The sequence below is a fragment of the Nothobranchius furzeri genome, chromosome 10 (genome assembly GCF_043380555.1).
Source record: "Nothobranchius furzeri strain GRZ-AD chromosome 10, NfurGRZ-RIMD1, whole genome shotgun sequence".
In the NCBI taxonomy this organism is placed as follows: domain Eukaryota; kingdom Metazoa; phylum Chordata; class Actinopteri; order Cyprinodontiformes; family Nothobranchiidae; genus Nothobranchius; species Nothobranchius furzeri.
This window is the reverse complement of record NC_091750.1, coordinates 59,025,967-59,039,282: the sequence shown is the minus strand read 5'-3', so window position 1 is coordinate 59,039,282 and position 13,316 is coordinate 59,025,967. Positions and strand designations below refer to the sequence as shown.

General features: G+C 41.8%; 1 protein-coding gene across 12 annotated transcripts in view; it reads right to left on the bottom strand.

Annotated features, from left to right (window-relative positions):
* LOC107386829 (rap guanine nucleotide exchange factor 6) overlaps positions 1-13,316 on the bottom strand; it is a 153,487-nt gene that overhangs the window by 49,483 nt on the left and 90,688 nt on the right. For all 12 annotated transcript variants that reach the window (XM_070555838.1, XM_070555836.1, XM_070555839.1 and 9 more), the window contains 3 exons: positions 8,757-8,888; positions 4,854-5,034; positions 3,602-3,738 (listed from right to left, as the gene is read on the bottom strand). In XM_070555838.1, the coding sequence (XP_070411939.1) occupies positions 3,602-3,738; positions 4,854-5,034; positions 8,757-8,888 (450 nt within the window). The remainder of the gene's footprint in view (positions 1-3,601; positions 3,739-4,853; positions 5,035-8,756; positions 8,889-13,316) is intronic.

Below are 13,316 nucleotides of genomic sequence, written 5' to 3'. Positions count from 1 at the left end.
AGCGTCTTAAACGCAAGCATGTCAGAATCATCAGCGAGGAAGGAGAGAGCTCGGTGTCCGGGTAAGTTAAAAACTTTTCAAAAGTGATTCACCCAAGCCCCGGATTATTACACACGCTAGACATGCCCTAAGCTCGTTAAAAAAAGTCTATAAAATTGTAAGCGCGACGCTATTAGATGGGCGGGGGGGGGGGGTCGCGCCGCTGCGAACCGGTTCCGCCGTCACATTCCCGCAGAAACTGGTTGATCACACTGGGGCCAGACTACTAACATGTTGCTTTACAACCACAATGTCCTCAGAAGCGAAAACGCTTTTAAAAGGGAGGGAGGAATCCTAACTGTTGCTGCAGGCGTGTTGTGTGAGAGTGCAGTTATATACTGGTTAATATATGTTTGGGTTCAGTTGCTTTCATGTGGCCTAATGTGAGTCCATTTGGGATCATTGGAATGATCAGCAGCATTTCTTGATGTGACTTTATGGCAGTTGCCCAGGGCATCATCACAAGGAGGATGGCATTCATTTACTTTTGTTTTATTTGGTATTTTTCAGTCATTTTTGGAAATAGTGATTAATTTTGATTAATTCACAGCCTATGTTTAATTACATTTAAAAATTAGTTGTTTGACATCCCCAGTTATAATAAATGTCTACAGATGAGATCAAACAAAACAGATGAGAATTGCCCTTAAAGAGCAAGTCACCCCCAAATAAACATTTTTTGCCGATAAACTAAATAAACGAGTGTCTAATCGTGCTGCAGACACGTGTCGTCAATAATTTGGCACTTCAGTGCATCTTAGTTAAAATTTAAATATTCTGCCTAAGACTGGCAGTGTTGTGCCGTTGTCAGGTAAAAACTCTGCACTGTATTTTAATTTAAATCTGCCACCGCTATTGGCTAAGAAGTATGCTATGATGTAAACTGGTACATTATGATGTCACAGTGCTGCCGTGAGCCTGAGTGTGTGTGTATTTGTTAGCGGCTCCGCCCTCTCGGTCTGCCAGGCAACAGCATGTGTTGCATTTTCCAAACATGAAGCGGGAGTGGAGTTAGACTCTGGTAGGGGTTAACTTGCTCTTTAAGCTGTTTAACTTGGACCAAGCATTTTAGGTCACAGATAGGTGTAGCTTAGGGTCTCTGTCTATACACCTTATAAGACAATTTAGGTGATGGCATGTTGTTTTTCTGCTATTGAACTGTTTTCTAATAATGTTGTGTTTAATAAAGTGAAGGAAGGAGAAAAATAACGTTTCCCTAGCAGTTTTAAAAAATGTCCCTATGTAATCCGATTAATCGATTAATCATGTCGAGACCCCATCCGATTAATCGATTATCCAAATAATCGTTTGTTGCAGCCCTAGTGTGTGTGTGTGTGTGTGTGTGTGTGAGAACTGCTTTACATAGATAAAGATGGCCTCAAAAGAAAATAAGTTAAGGAAAAAGATCTAAATTGCAATTACTTTGCTAATCTAATAATGATTCAGCAGGTCGGATGATACAAATTACGTTTGAATAAAAATAAATACCAATTTAAATCATTCCAGTTGTGTTTACTCAGATACAAACACACGCTTGCCATAAACACTCTACAAAAGTTTCAATTACAAACGCAGCTTTTGTATTAGAAACTACGGATGAAAGAAAACATCGATGCACTGAAATATCACGGTATTTCATGTTGTTGATACTGAACTGATATTCAAAAGCAGTGTATAATTTCTTTTATTGAGGATTCCAGTAAAACATCTTAGGGTTTCTCCCAGTGCCCCATAAGCCCGGCGGGCCACCAGGCCTTGCTTGGCTCCCCGCCAGGCTACGATTTAGAGGAGCTGATTCTCATCCCAGCTGCTTCACACTCGGCTGCGAACCGCTCCAGTGAGAGCCGGAGAAAACGTTCTGATGTCGCCAAAAGGACCACATCATCTGCAAAACGCAAAAACTTAATCCTTAAGCCTGGTTTATACTTCTCCGTGAGGTCCACAACAGAGAAACACACACAGAGTGTCAGACAGGTTTTCACATTCGAACTTCTGTCCAGGCAGCGGAGTGTTGCAAAGCAATTCCCCGCCAGGACAACAGAGGGCGTAGTGCTGTTCTGTGGTATCCTGCCACCGTAACACTGAGTGTGTTTACATGCAGCCAGTAACCCTTTTAAAACCCGAATATTCACAATAACCCGGTTCCGCACGGCCATGTAAACACTGCCAAAAACCCGGATATGCTCATAACCGGGTTTTTAAAAACCCGGTTACTACACCCGGGGTAACCCTTTTCTAACTCGAATGTTTGGTCGTGTAAACGCATACCGGGATATCCCCATCAAAGCGAGTGTTATGCGCATGCTCTGTTCGCAAGGAATCTTGGTCTTTTGAGTAGTGAGACGTCTTGTATGCGCCAGAACACCGGAAGAAAACAAGTTGGGAGCAACATGGCGAGTCGCGGCACAGCACCACACTTTTGGAGAGACGAGGAAACCTCTGTCTTCATCGGTGGGTCAATACCAGCACTAAAGCGCAAACAAACGCGGTCGCTAGCTCTTCTGAACTGGGAAACATGTTGTTTTCACGGATACTGGAACAAAAAGAACTGGAAATGACGCATATTGCGTCTTGACGTAGTCCATGCGTCCTGACGCTACCCCAACGTCCGCATTTAAATCGGGTTATGCAAGTTAGGGGTAACTCTTTCTATTTATGCTTGTAAACGGGTTATTCTGATCAACTCAGAAACCCGAATACCGACCTTAACCCGATCATAACCCGGATATTGGCTGCATGTCAACGTAGTCACTCATGTATCTGGTCCCCGATAATGAATTTATTAATTTGTCCTTCATTCTCCTCCACCTCTTCGTGCAGTCGCCACCTCTAAACCCACATTTCCCGTCGTTTCCGTCCACGGTTGCTCAGTATTTTGTACTCCTTCACTCATAGGTGAATAAATGTTCATATTTTCGGACTTTGTCTGTGATGTGTTCTTCAATCTGGGTTTGCCGCTAAATATCTGTTCACTTTTGAACGGAGCTACAGCGGTGCTGGTGACAAATTTACAGGAAGCAGCGTCCTGACCAACCACAAGCTTGCGGTCTCCGTCACTTTCGACAGATGTTTAAAATTTTGAGCATGTCTCCGTCACCCTCTTGTGAGCCCGTCGGGGAGCCCTTGCGTGGACGCATAATGGCGTTGCGTGTCTCTGCGACGCAGACAGAGAAGTATAAATCAGGCTCAACACCTTGGCTGTGCCTAGAAATCCCATCCATAAAAGTTATGAACAGAATCGGAGACAAAGGGAAGCCTTGGCGAAGTCCAGCTCTCACCGGGACCAAGCTCTGGCACCGATCATATAGCCCATATCAGAGCGCCTGGTACCCCAAAGGACCTCCTGAAGGACGCCATCAAACGCCATTTCCAAATCCACAAAACACACGAACACAAATTGCAAATATTGTCTAACCTTTAGCATGGTATCATGAAATATATTGTATCATCAGATTCTCGCCTCTACACACCTCATTTAGAAACACTGCTATTCAAACATGATATTAGTGTTTGTTTACTTTTGCTTTTTGGGACAGCTATCACTCCGGCTGTAGATTCATACCTCTTGTTTGTTCTGAAGTATGACAGTCCCAGCCTGCTCCACCACCTCGAACACCATCACGCTGCACAAGTCTCTCCGCACTGACATGGTCATATTGACGAAGGCTGGCAGCTGGTGCATGAACTCCAGCAGCTGCTCTGTTGGGCAGGGAAAAAGAACATATTCCAGAGCTGTGGGGTAAAGTTCTAAATCCAACCGTTTCCTTCTTCAACAAACCAAATCGATGCTGCTGCACGTTTGCAAAACATCTCAAAGTTCAAAGAAGAAAGGATCAGAGCTTTTAGCGTACATCTTAAACACATCCCCAGAATCCAACACAAAAGAAGTAAAGACGCAGATCCTGTTACGTCCTAATTACATCCCTCTCTACGCATCCACTTTGGTCTCCTCAGATCTATAGCTGAGAACATACTGAGAACCTTGTTCCAATCTGCTCACTAGACTGGTTGGTTTATGGTTAACTAGCTATTAACCATTAAGGGTGTCAATAACCTTATTTATCGCCTTAGCATTCAAGCATCCCCCTTATGGGACAAAATCCCATTGAACCTGGAAATCTAAGGGGTTAAAGTAACTTTGGAAAACGTGCGTGCCTACTCTGTTCTCTGCTTGTACAGTCTAAATGTCAAAGACACAGCTAGCCCAATAGCTAGTCTATCTTCTGGGGTGCTTTGGGGAAACGCTTCAGCTAAATCTAAGCATTCTTTTAAAATTGAGATTTTTCAACAAGTTTGTCCAAAAGCGTTTGATCAAGAGGTGTACAGGTAGTCTGAAAAACTGAAATTGGGTCCAACTTGTTGTGAGATACAACCCCCCCCGACCTGTGACTGTAATCATGATGGCAGTGAAAAGGCCAACCCCCCCCCCCCTAGCAAGCGCACAGCAGGCCCGGCCTTTACAGCCTCTCTGAGCTCTCTGATGTGGTCACCTTCTTCTCAAGGGCTCCACTGGGTCCAGCTAATGAGGTCGCCTTTCCTTTATTACTCGGTTGAAAATCTACAGTAGAAGGGCACAGCTAGACTCCACTGCATGGGGCTCTTTATGAAGGGGGTGGGGTGGGGGGGGGGGGTGGGGGGGGGCTGTATCACTCCCCTGGGTGTTTTTATTGAATGACTGATGGTACAACAATAGGAATAGATAGAATGGAGTGAAATCTTTGGTTCTTTACACAAATTTAAAGTGGGCTGTTTATTAAATGAGGAGCTTTTTATGATTACATAGACAAGTCAGAGGAAACAGAAGTCAAACTGACCAATGTCGTCGTCATTACGATCAGCTGGATCTTTTTCCAGACACTCTCTGACCAGGTCTCGGCTCATGAGAGTGTCGGAAGCTCTCTCTATGTCTTCGTCTTCTTCCTCCTCTTCCTCGCTGTCTACAACAGTCTCTGGAAGTCCAGACAGATCCACATCCCCCGACTCGCTCTCCGTTGCCTGCAGGACAAAAAGCAAATTGGTTGGTTTGAACAGAATCGAATGAATACCACTCTGCAGTCATTTTTCCCACTGAATCACTTGTGATCGATTAGAAATAACTTGACTGAAAAGTCAACTAACTCCAGCTGTCGTTCTGGCAATAAGAAATTCTAACTCTAAAAAATATGTTGGAGCACTGATGAACTGATCCTGAGCCCCACAGGACAGAGATTTAGACATGAAATTGAAGTTTTGAGCTATTTTGACCATGTAAAAGCTTTAATCAAACTTATAGCATGAAGTACAACAAATTGGATGAGCATTGTGACCCAAAATCATGTTCCAGCCTTAAAACTAAAAGCCAACCACTCAGTAAAACCCCATTGGCCACAGTTCATGTGCCATCATATTTTTCACAGTAAAGGGGAGGCTGATTGGCAGAGATTGACTATAAGGGAACACGGCGGCCCTTACTGAATCAGCTGGGAATGAACCATCAACATGAAGGTGAAAGGAGGAGTTCTCTGGTGGCGTGGCCATGATTGCAGGCCATCTGTTGGCTTTTGAGGGTTCTCATTAGAACGAAAAAGACTGACTTGCAATCGAGCCTGATTTTACTGCCATGTCCATCTGGCGTGGCAATAAATTTTTAGCAACGCATTGATTTGCATGAAAACTTCACTTCCTCCTCTAAAACCTGGCATTCCTTTTAACGTTAATAAGAACGAAGGTTGCGCTGCATTCAGAGTTTACTGTCACAGAGAAAATGTAGATAAAAGATGGTAACTCTCAGGTTTAGGTGACACTTTTAATACTCCTAATCTTTTTAATTTTCTGCAGAGCCCTTGAGGAAAACGACTCGTCTTTCACTGCTACTGGGAGCTCAGTTCAATCAGGATTTGCCCTTTCAATTCATACCACTGGCCTCTGAGCCAGTTATAGCTAGGAGGACTTTTTTTAAAGAGATGAAGGACATCAGATCTCCAGGAACCACAGCTTTATATGGTGCAATGGAAGGAGTACAGAGAAGTGATAAATGTAAGAGGACTGTACAAGAGGTTCAGAATGGAAAGTAGCCAGGAAATAAAAGGGCAAAGCGAAGGAGTATGAGAAGGGTAAGAAAGGTTTGAGAAGTTAGAGGAAAACTGATCTGAGTGGTGAGATATATGAATGCATGAGAGAAACGTCCCTGTTGCTCTGAGGCACACTGCTGACTGGGAGGTCAGCTCTTTAAGACAGCTGTAAACAAACACCAAGCCGGGTTAGCAACAAGCTGATGGGATCAAATCCGTGTGATAAATACCTAATCTGAGGCTGAAGAGATCTGCTGTCTGTGTTAAACGCCTGACCCGGTTTAACCTGATGCACATCAAATGTTTTCAGACAAGCCAAGCAGGACAAGACAATGTTTTTTCTTCCAAATTCTGATTTGTGTATTGCTTTTTTACTACTACATGTTTGTGCTACTAAATAAAGTTTTTTTGTACTGCAAATACAAATACAAGACCATTTTACTCATTTTGATTTAGTTGGAGTTTTATTTTATCGGTGGTTTTCATCATGATGTATTTAGTGAAGTCGTTCTGAAGTTAAACAAACTGGAATCAGTCATTACACATAATATTTATATTGGCTGCTGAAAAATATCTGCTGAAATGTTGGCATTCCTCATTCAAAAAAATAAAATAAAAATAAACAAAACATGAAGTTGTTTTGTTGCCATTTGTGCCCACAGGCCAAACCCGTTTACTGGGTTTCTCACTTGTTCTCAAATTAACACGTTTCTGTTCAGGAGGAAGTTCCCTATGAATTGAAAAGGTCTGCAGATCTGAGCAAGGGCCAGTAGAGGTTAAAAGTAAAATTACAGTTTCATTTGGGGACGTTTGATTTCAGCTTTTTCGGTATAACGATATACTGAAATACCGATATATTGACATACTGATTAATCGATATTCAATATATTGATATACTGATATACCAATTTTGTCTAACTCTTAATTTGCGATACCAATACAAACCAATAGATGCTGGGCCATCATAAAAAACTAAATCATCTCATTTTCAAAATGTATAACAACTACTTCAATTTAATGGACTTCACTAAGTCCTCAACAATTTGCCTGCTCTGTGACATGGGATGCACAGGAGCAAAGTGTCAGAAAGCCGTCACAGAGCTGGCAGAAGAGGCTCAGAAGAGACAGGAGCTGGGGGTCAAATGACCCCTAGGTCATCAGTAGGGGTGGCTGGGAGAAACCCCAGCCACTGCCTCTCCGCCAGGTGATGTACTGGGGTTAAAGAAGCAAAACATCTATGAGAGGTGGTCCCTAGCTGATGACCCGCTTATGCCCAGAGAGTTGGTTTGAAAACTTTCATGTATTCATTAGCCTTTGAATGAATGTTTTGATGTTGCGCCTTCTGCACTGTAACTGCTCACCCTTTAACTTGGTGGTTTTTCTGATTCTTAAATTAGAAATTAATGTGTGTAGTTTAACTGTGCTGTCATGTTGATTTTAATGTTCGTGCTATTCTCACTAATGGAAAGCACACTGCGTTGCTTCTGGTTATGTGTGCTATACAAATAAAACTGCCTTGCCGTGCCTTACAGGAGCCCACCTGTGCAAAGGCACTGGTGGAGATGAGACAAGCAGCAATGCTTTGCAGGTAAACCAGCAACCTGTTACTGCATAAAATAGGCCAGTGGTGTCAAACAAACAAACAAACAAACAAACAAATTAAATTACAAAAACTGGACCTTGGATCATATTTTGACTTTGTGAGTGATTGGAGAAGTATCTGAAGAGTTTAGTACAGGGGTATGCAATCCTAGTCCTCGAGTGATGCTATCCAGCTCCAATAAACCTGATTTTAATCAGTAGATAATTAACAGGCTTCTGCAGAGCTTGATAACCAACAGGCGATTCAACCATTGCATGAGGTGTTTTGGAGCAGAGAAACAACTAAAACATGTTAGATGGCGGCACTCGAGGTCCAGGACTGCCCACTTGGGAATGGCATGTACAAGTGGTGTCACTAAAAGAGTCATTTTTCAGTCTGCTAAGTGGTCATCACCAATCCAGCATCACCAGTAACACATTTCCCTGTAGCAAAAGTAAAGATGGTGCTTGAAAGGTTGGATTTATTTACTACTTGTGACCTTTCGTTCACAGCAGGAAGTACAGAGTTATTCAAGCCACCAACTGTTGCACAATAATTACCCATTTGAGAGGGATTAGGAGGAGGATGGTTTGCAGTTCGGCAGATGAATGAGTAAACACAACTGGAGCTCACAAGACAAAGAAAAAAAAATAATGATGAGGTAAAAAAAAATAAAACACTTTTGCTGCGGACCAGATGTTTCAGAGCACAGTGTCTCTAGATTGAATGGGGTTCATAATTTATTATTGCTCATTTATTAATGGTGGCGCAGGAGAGAAAAGCTTCATTATTTATTCATCAAACGTTACTTTTCATGGAACATGACAGTAAAAGCATGGGGGGACATCAAAAGCTGATTTGTGACATACATGTGGGCAAATAGATGAAATGGTTTACTTCCAGAGCCTGAAATTGAAATTTATACCAATGTAGGAAACTAAATCAGAAATAGCAAAAACATGTAGCAGAGCCAAAAGAATATTCATTATGGGATGAAAAATACTGAGTAAATACAAAAATACAGAATTGTTTATGTTTTGTTGTATCTTATCTAATACAGCAAAAACCAACAATCAGGTACCCACCTGGTAAATATCCGACAAGCTGCTGGACCCTGAATCGCTGGTAATGCTGCATCCTGATTGGCTGGGAGCCATGTGTGTCACCTGCTGGTGGGCGTGGTCTGTTAGGTGCATCTTATTGAGGTCAGCAGGAAGCTGTTCAGACAGGAAACAGAGACACAGAGGATGAGAAACAGAGTGTGAAAAGGATATGAGATCAAAAGAGACACACTCTTGCTTTAAATGTACAAAAGAACACATGCACGCGCGCGCGCGCGCACACACACACACACACACACACACACACACACACACACACACACACACACACACACACACACACACACACACACACACACACACACACACACACACACACACACACACACACACGTAGCAGTCTCATCAACCTGAAAGCTGAAGCTACTTTGGCACTGTTTGACAAGCTTTCCTCCAGGATAATTAACCTGGAGAGGTCAGAGTAGAAAATGTTACAGATGGCTATAAATTATGATCCAGAAGTGAAGACTGATATGATTTCTGGTAAACAGCAAAAGAGGGAGGTGTTGAAACACTAAATCCTGCCTGCAGCTATATGTGAATGAAAGGTCTGCAGTCGCACAACCAACAAAGTCTTATGGAACTCATAAAAAGCATTTAAGTCAATACATTAATATTGATACGACATTAATTAATACAAAAAACCCATAAACTAAATAAATGTACTGAATAAATCCTTTTACAACTTTTAATTTGTATTCTACTACTGCTAGGTAAAAAGTTGAATACACTTTAATCTATAAGATTGTTTAATCTAAAAATATTTTAGGGTTAAAAACAACCAAAATGCAAGCTGTCTGGTTTTATTTCTAGTTCTGTATAAGCTTTGAACCAGTACAAGTCTTTTTATTATAGATTTGAGTAACATATATAGTATATACTATAAACTTGTCAATTAAAAATAAAATCTGCATTAGTGTTAAAAACTCCACAGATGTTTAATTTAAATTGCTTAAAAAAAGGCTTTGAGTTAAAATTAAATAAAAAAAACTAAAATATAAACAATATAAGTCAAGCTCAAATAATATTATTAAGGCTGATATTAGGGATAATGTTAAAACATGTCTGATATTTTTTCAATCTGTGTTCTGACTAAGTTTTGGCTTTCAACATTATAATTTTGCATTTAGTCTCCTTTGATTTAAAAAGATCAACAAAATAATCCCTTTTTAGTGCAGCAGTTTTGTAAAAGTCTGTTTAAGAATCCATCTATAAATCCACTTGTAATTTATAACAATTTACATAGTGATTAGTCATGTACATATGAAAAGCAGGAGTTGAATACAAATCAGTACAAAGAAAACAAATGATGTTTTATTCCATTAGTCTGACTGAGATTTATTTCAGCAAACTTCAGAAAAGCTGAAAAATAATAAATTCTAAGTAGGATTGTAAGTCGATAAAAAAAATTAACTAATTAATTGCACATTTTCTGCAATTAATTGTGATTAATTGCAATTTAACTGATCATTAGCCTGGCTGGGGCTGCGCAGTGGTTAGAGCTGTTGCCTTGCAGCAAGAAGGTCCTGGGTTCGCTTCCCAGCCTGGGATGTTTCTGCATGGAGTTTGTGCATGCATGGGTTCTCTCTGGGTACTCCGGCTTCCTCCCACAGTCCAAAAACATGACTGTTAGGTTGATTGGTCTGTCTAAATTCTCCTTGGGTATGAGTGTGTGTGTGCGTGATTGTTTGTCCTGTGTGTCTCTGTGTTGCCCTGCAATGGACTGGCTCTCTGTCCAGGGTGTACCCCGCCTGATTGCCCATTGACCGCTGGAGATTGGCACTGTATAACTAATAATCCTGGATGGGGTTTGGATTACACAGAGGCTTCTGGGGAGCCCAGTTATAGCGGTGGGGGGGGGGGGGGGGGGGGTTATGTTTTGCCTTGGCCCCAGAATGCCTTGAAACGGCCCTGGGTGTGTGACTGAGTTTTGAAGGTGATCTGAATTGTATCAGATGTGTAAATATGACATGTATAACTTATTGTTTTTTACTGGTAAAAACGTGTAGTGGAGATAAATCTACCTACATTTTCCTTTTCAACACTTTGTTTTGTTTTCTTGTTTTTATTTAACTATTTCCTGTCCTGTCTGACTCATCTTCCTGCACCTCCTCTAAACTCTCCAGAAAAACTGATGCCTGGATTCTTACTTTTTCACCTCATCAGTTACTTTTGCGCAGATCAAAGGGATCTCCTGACCGCAAAGCGGAGCGCGCGTTTCGATGCTGCGTCAGTGAGGTGAAATCACCGCAGCACAGGTGATGAGCTCCGCAGTAGCAGAGCGCTTCAGGCACAAATAAGACAGAAAGTAGAGAACATGTGCGGACATGAACGATCGTGTGCTAATTATAGTTTTTTGGTTGTGCCACTTTGAGAATGGACCGTGCGCTGGACGCTGCAGCCTGGAGCGCACCGAAGATGTGACCTGAGAGTGAGAATAACCTCTCACAAGGCAGTGTGGTTGCAGGGGTTGACAGGTACTTGCATGCAAGTGCTTCTTCTCTCTTCAACCACCACTGTAATGGACAGTGTCCAATATCCATTTTGGGCTCTGCTTTGTACCGATCTAGACAGCGCTCCATGGACAGCATTGTCCATGCTAGCAAGCCTTTCCTCTCCTCTTTTTCTGCTGCTGCTGCTTCTAATCATTTCCAGCAGGTCAGACACCAGCATAGCGCAATGCTGCCCCCTCCTTCAGAGCCGCTCATGAGTTTGAGGTGTCAGATTACATAAAATAAAAAAACTGCATTAATTACATTAATTTTGTTAATGCATTAAACATTTCACATTAATTAACTAAATTAACGCGTTATTTTTCACAGCACTAAATCTAAGTAAAAGTGTTTCAGATGAGTACGAACAAAAGCCGTCTCCTGGTTTTCTTTCCCAAGTTTTTATTAGAGATTTAAAATAATACACTCTTCATTTTTCACATCTTCCCCACAGCTTCACAAAATGATGGTCTAAAACTGAACAGGGACAGTTAATTTACATCAATCTCTATGCTTCTTACCCCATCTGCTCAAGAGAGAGAGAGAAAAAGAAAAAAGCCAGAAAATCTCCAAATCCCAAGTCTTACCAGTTGGGATCGGGGCAGAGTCAAGATGAGGGAAGATGTCCTCCTGCGACACCAAGTAAACCTACAGCACACCTCCTCCATCGCCACATCAGACAGCGCCAGCCGCCAAAACGCACACATGGACACCTGCCTAAACGCCAACAGCTATACACGCAAAGCTGCATCAAGCCAAACTGGAGCTGGTAGGAGCTGCTAAAGGAGGTTACGATGAACCAACATGTAATATTAAAGACGGTGAGTCTGAGGGTACTCCTGCCTCAGTGACCCCCTCCTACGAGACTGTACAACCTTGACGATCACTTAACCCCCCTTCGTCTTACCCAGGGGGACACAATAACACAAAACTGGGGGTGGAGCGGCGAAGTTCCATGGCATGTTCTGTTCTGAGCCCGGAGCCTGAAGGTGGATGCTCCGTTTATTTGTTTTATTTCTGTAAAAACAAATGAGGTGAAGGCCTGGCCCAAAGAAGCATTTAAAGTCTGATCCATTCCCTATTAAGCACAGCAGAGTAATGCATTGTGTGAATCTCATATTGACCCAGGGACAACGAGCCATCCTAAGGCCAATGGTATTATCGACTAAATTACATCCAATCACACATTTACACGATGCTCCATTCTCAGCCCCGGTGCTCATTGTCGGCCAACAGCCTTCATTATGAGTTCACCGCGTTTCTCTCTAAATGATGGAGGACAGGGAGTGATTGCTAATTTCACCAAGGCAAATACATATTGATCTATGTAGGACGGGGCAGGTTCATCTGACACATTTGTTTAAAAGAATTCAAAAATAGATGGGAATAGATCAAAGTGCTGACCAGATTGTGAAAAAGTAAAAGGTGAGGTAAAACATTTGAAGAGCATCTTAGTAAAAAAAAATATATATATATTAAAATCCAAGTGCCTACTTCAAATTTTTATTTAAAGGTTTTCTGTCAAATTGAGCCATTTAAGTTCAGGATGCCCTAAGCACTGATAGGAGACTGTTTCATGAATATTAAGGACTTCATTTTCTTTTTAGGTCTCCAATCTGTCACGATTTAGTGTCACTGGTCATCAACGCTTCCTAGGACAGTCTTACATTTCTGTTAAGCAAAGGTTTCATTTTCAAAATACCAGCGGCATAAGAGTGAGGGCATGCACCTCTTGTGAGAATTCCTCACAAATGTTTTAGGCCTTCTGAGAACTCGCAAATGGTGTTCACAACTTTTTGCCACACCTGTATTCTGACGTTAAAATGGCTTGAAGGTGGAATATAAGATGTTTTTTTCTTGCCATTCAAGCATGCAACTTTTAAGAAATAGACAAGTCAAAGGCCCAGTCCCCTTTCTCCTGGCTTACCCCAAAAACCCATGCAGGAACACAAAATGCCTGTTCTCAGGCTTTCAGGGTCAAGATTTTCGACCCCTGCTTTAACACCTTTTCTACATAATTCCTAACATAAAC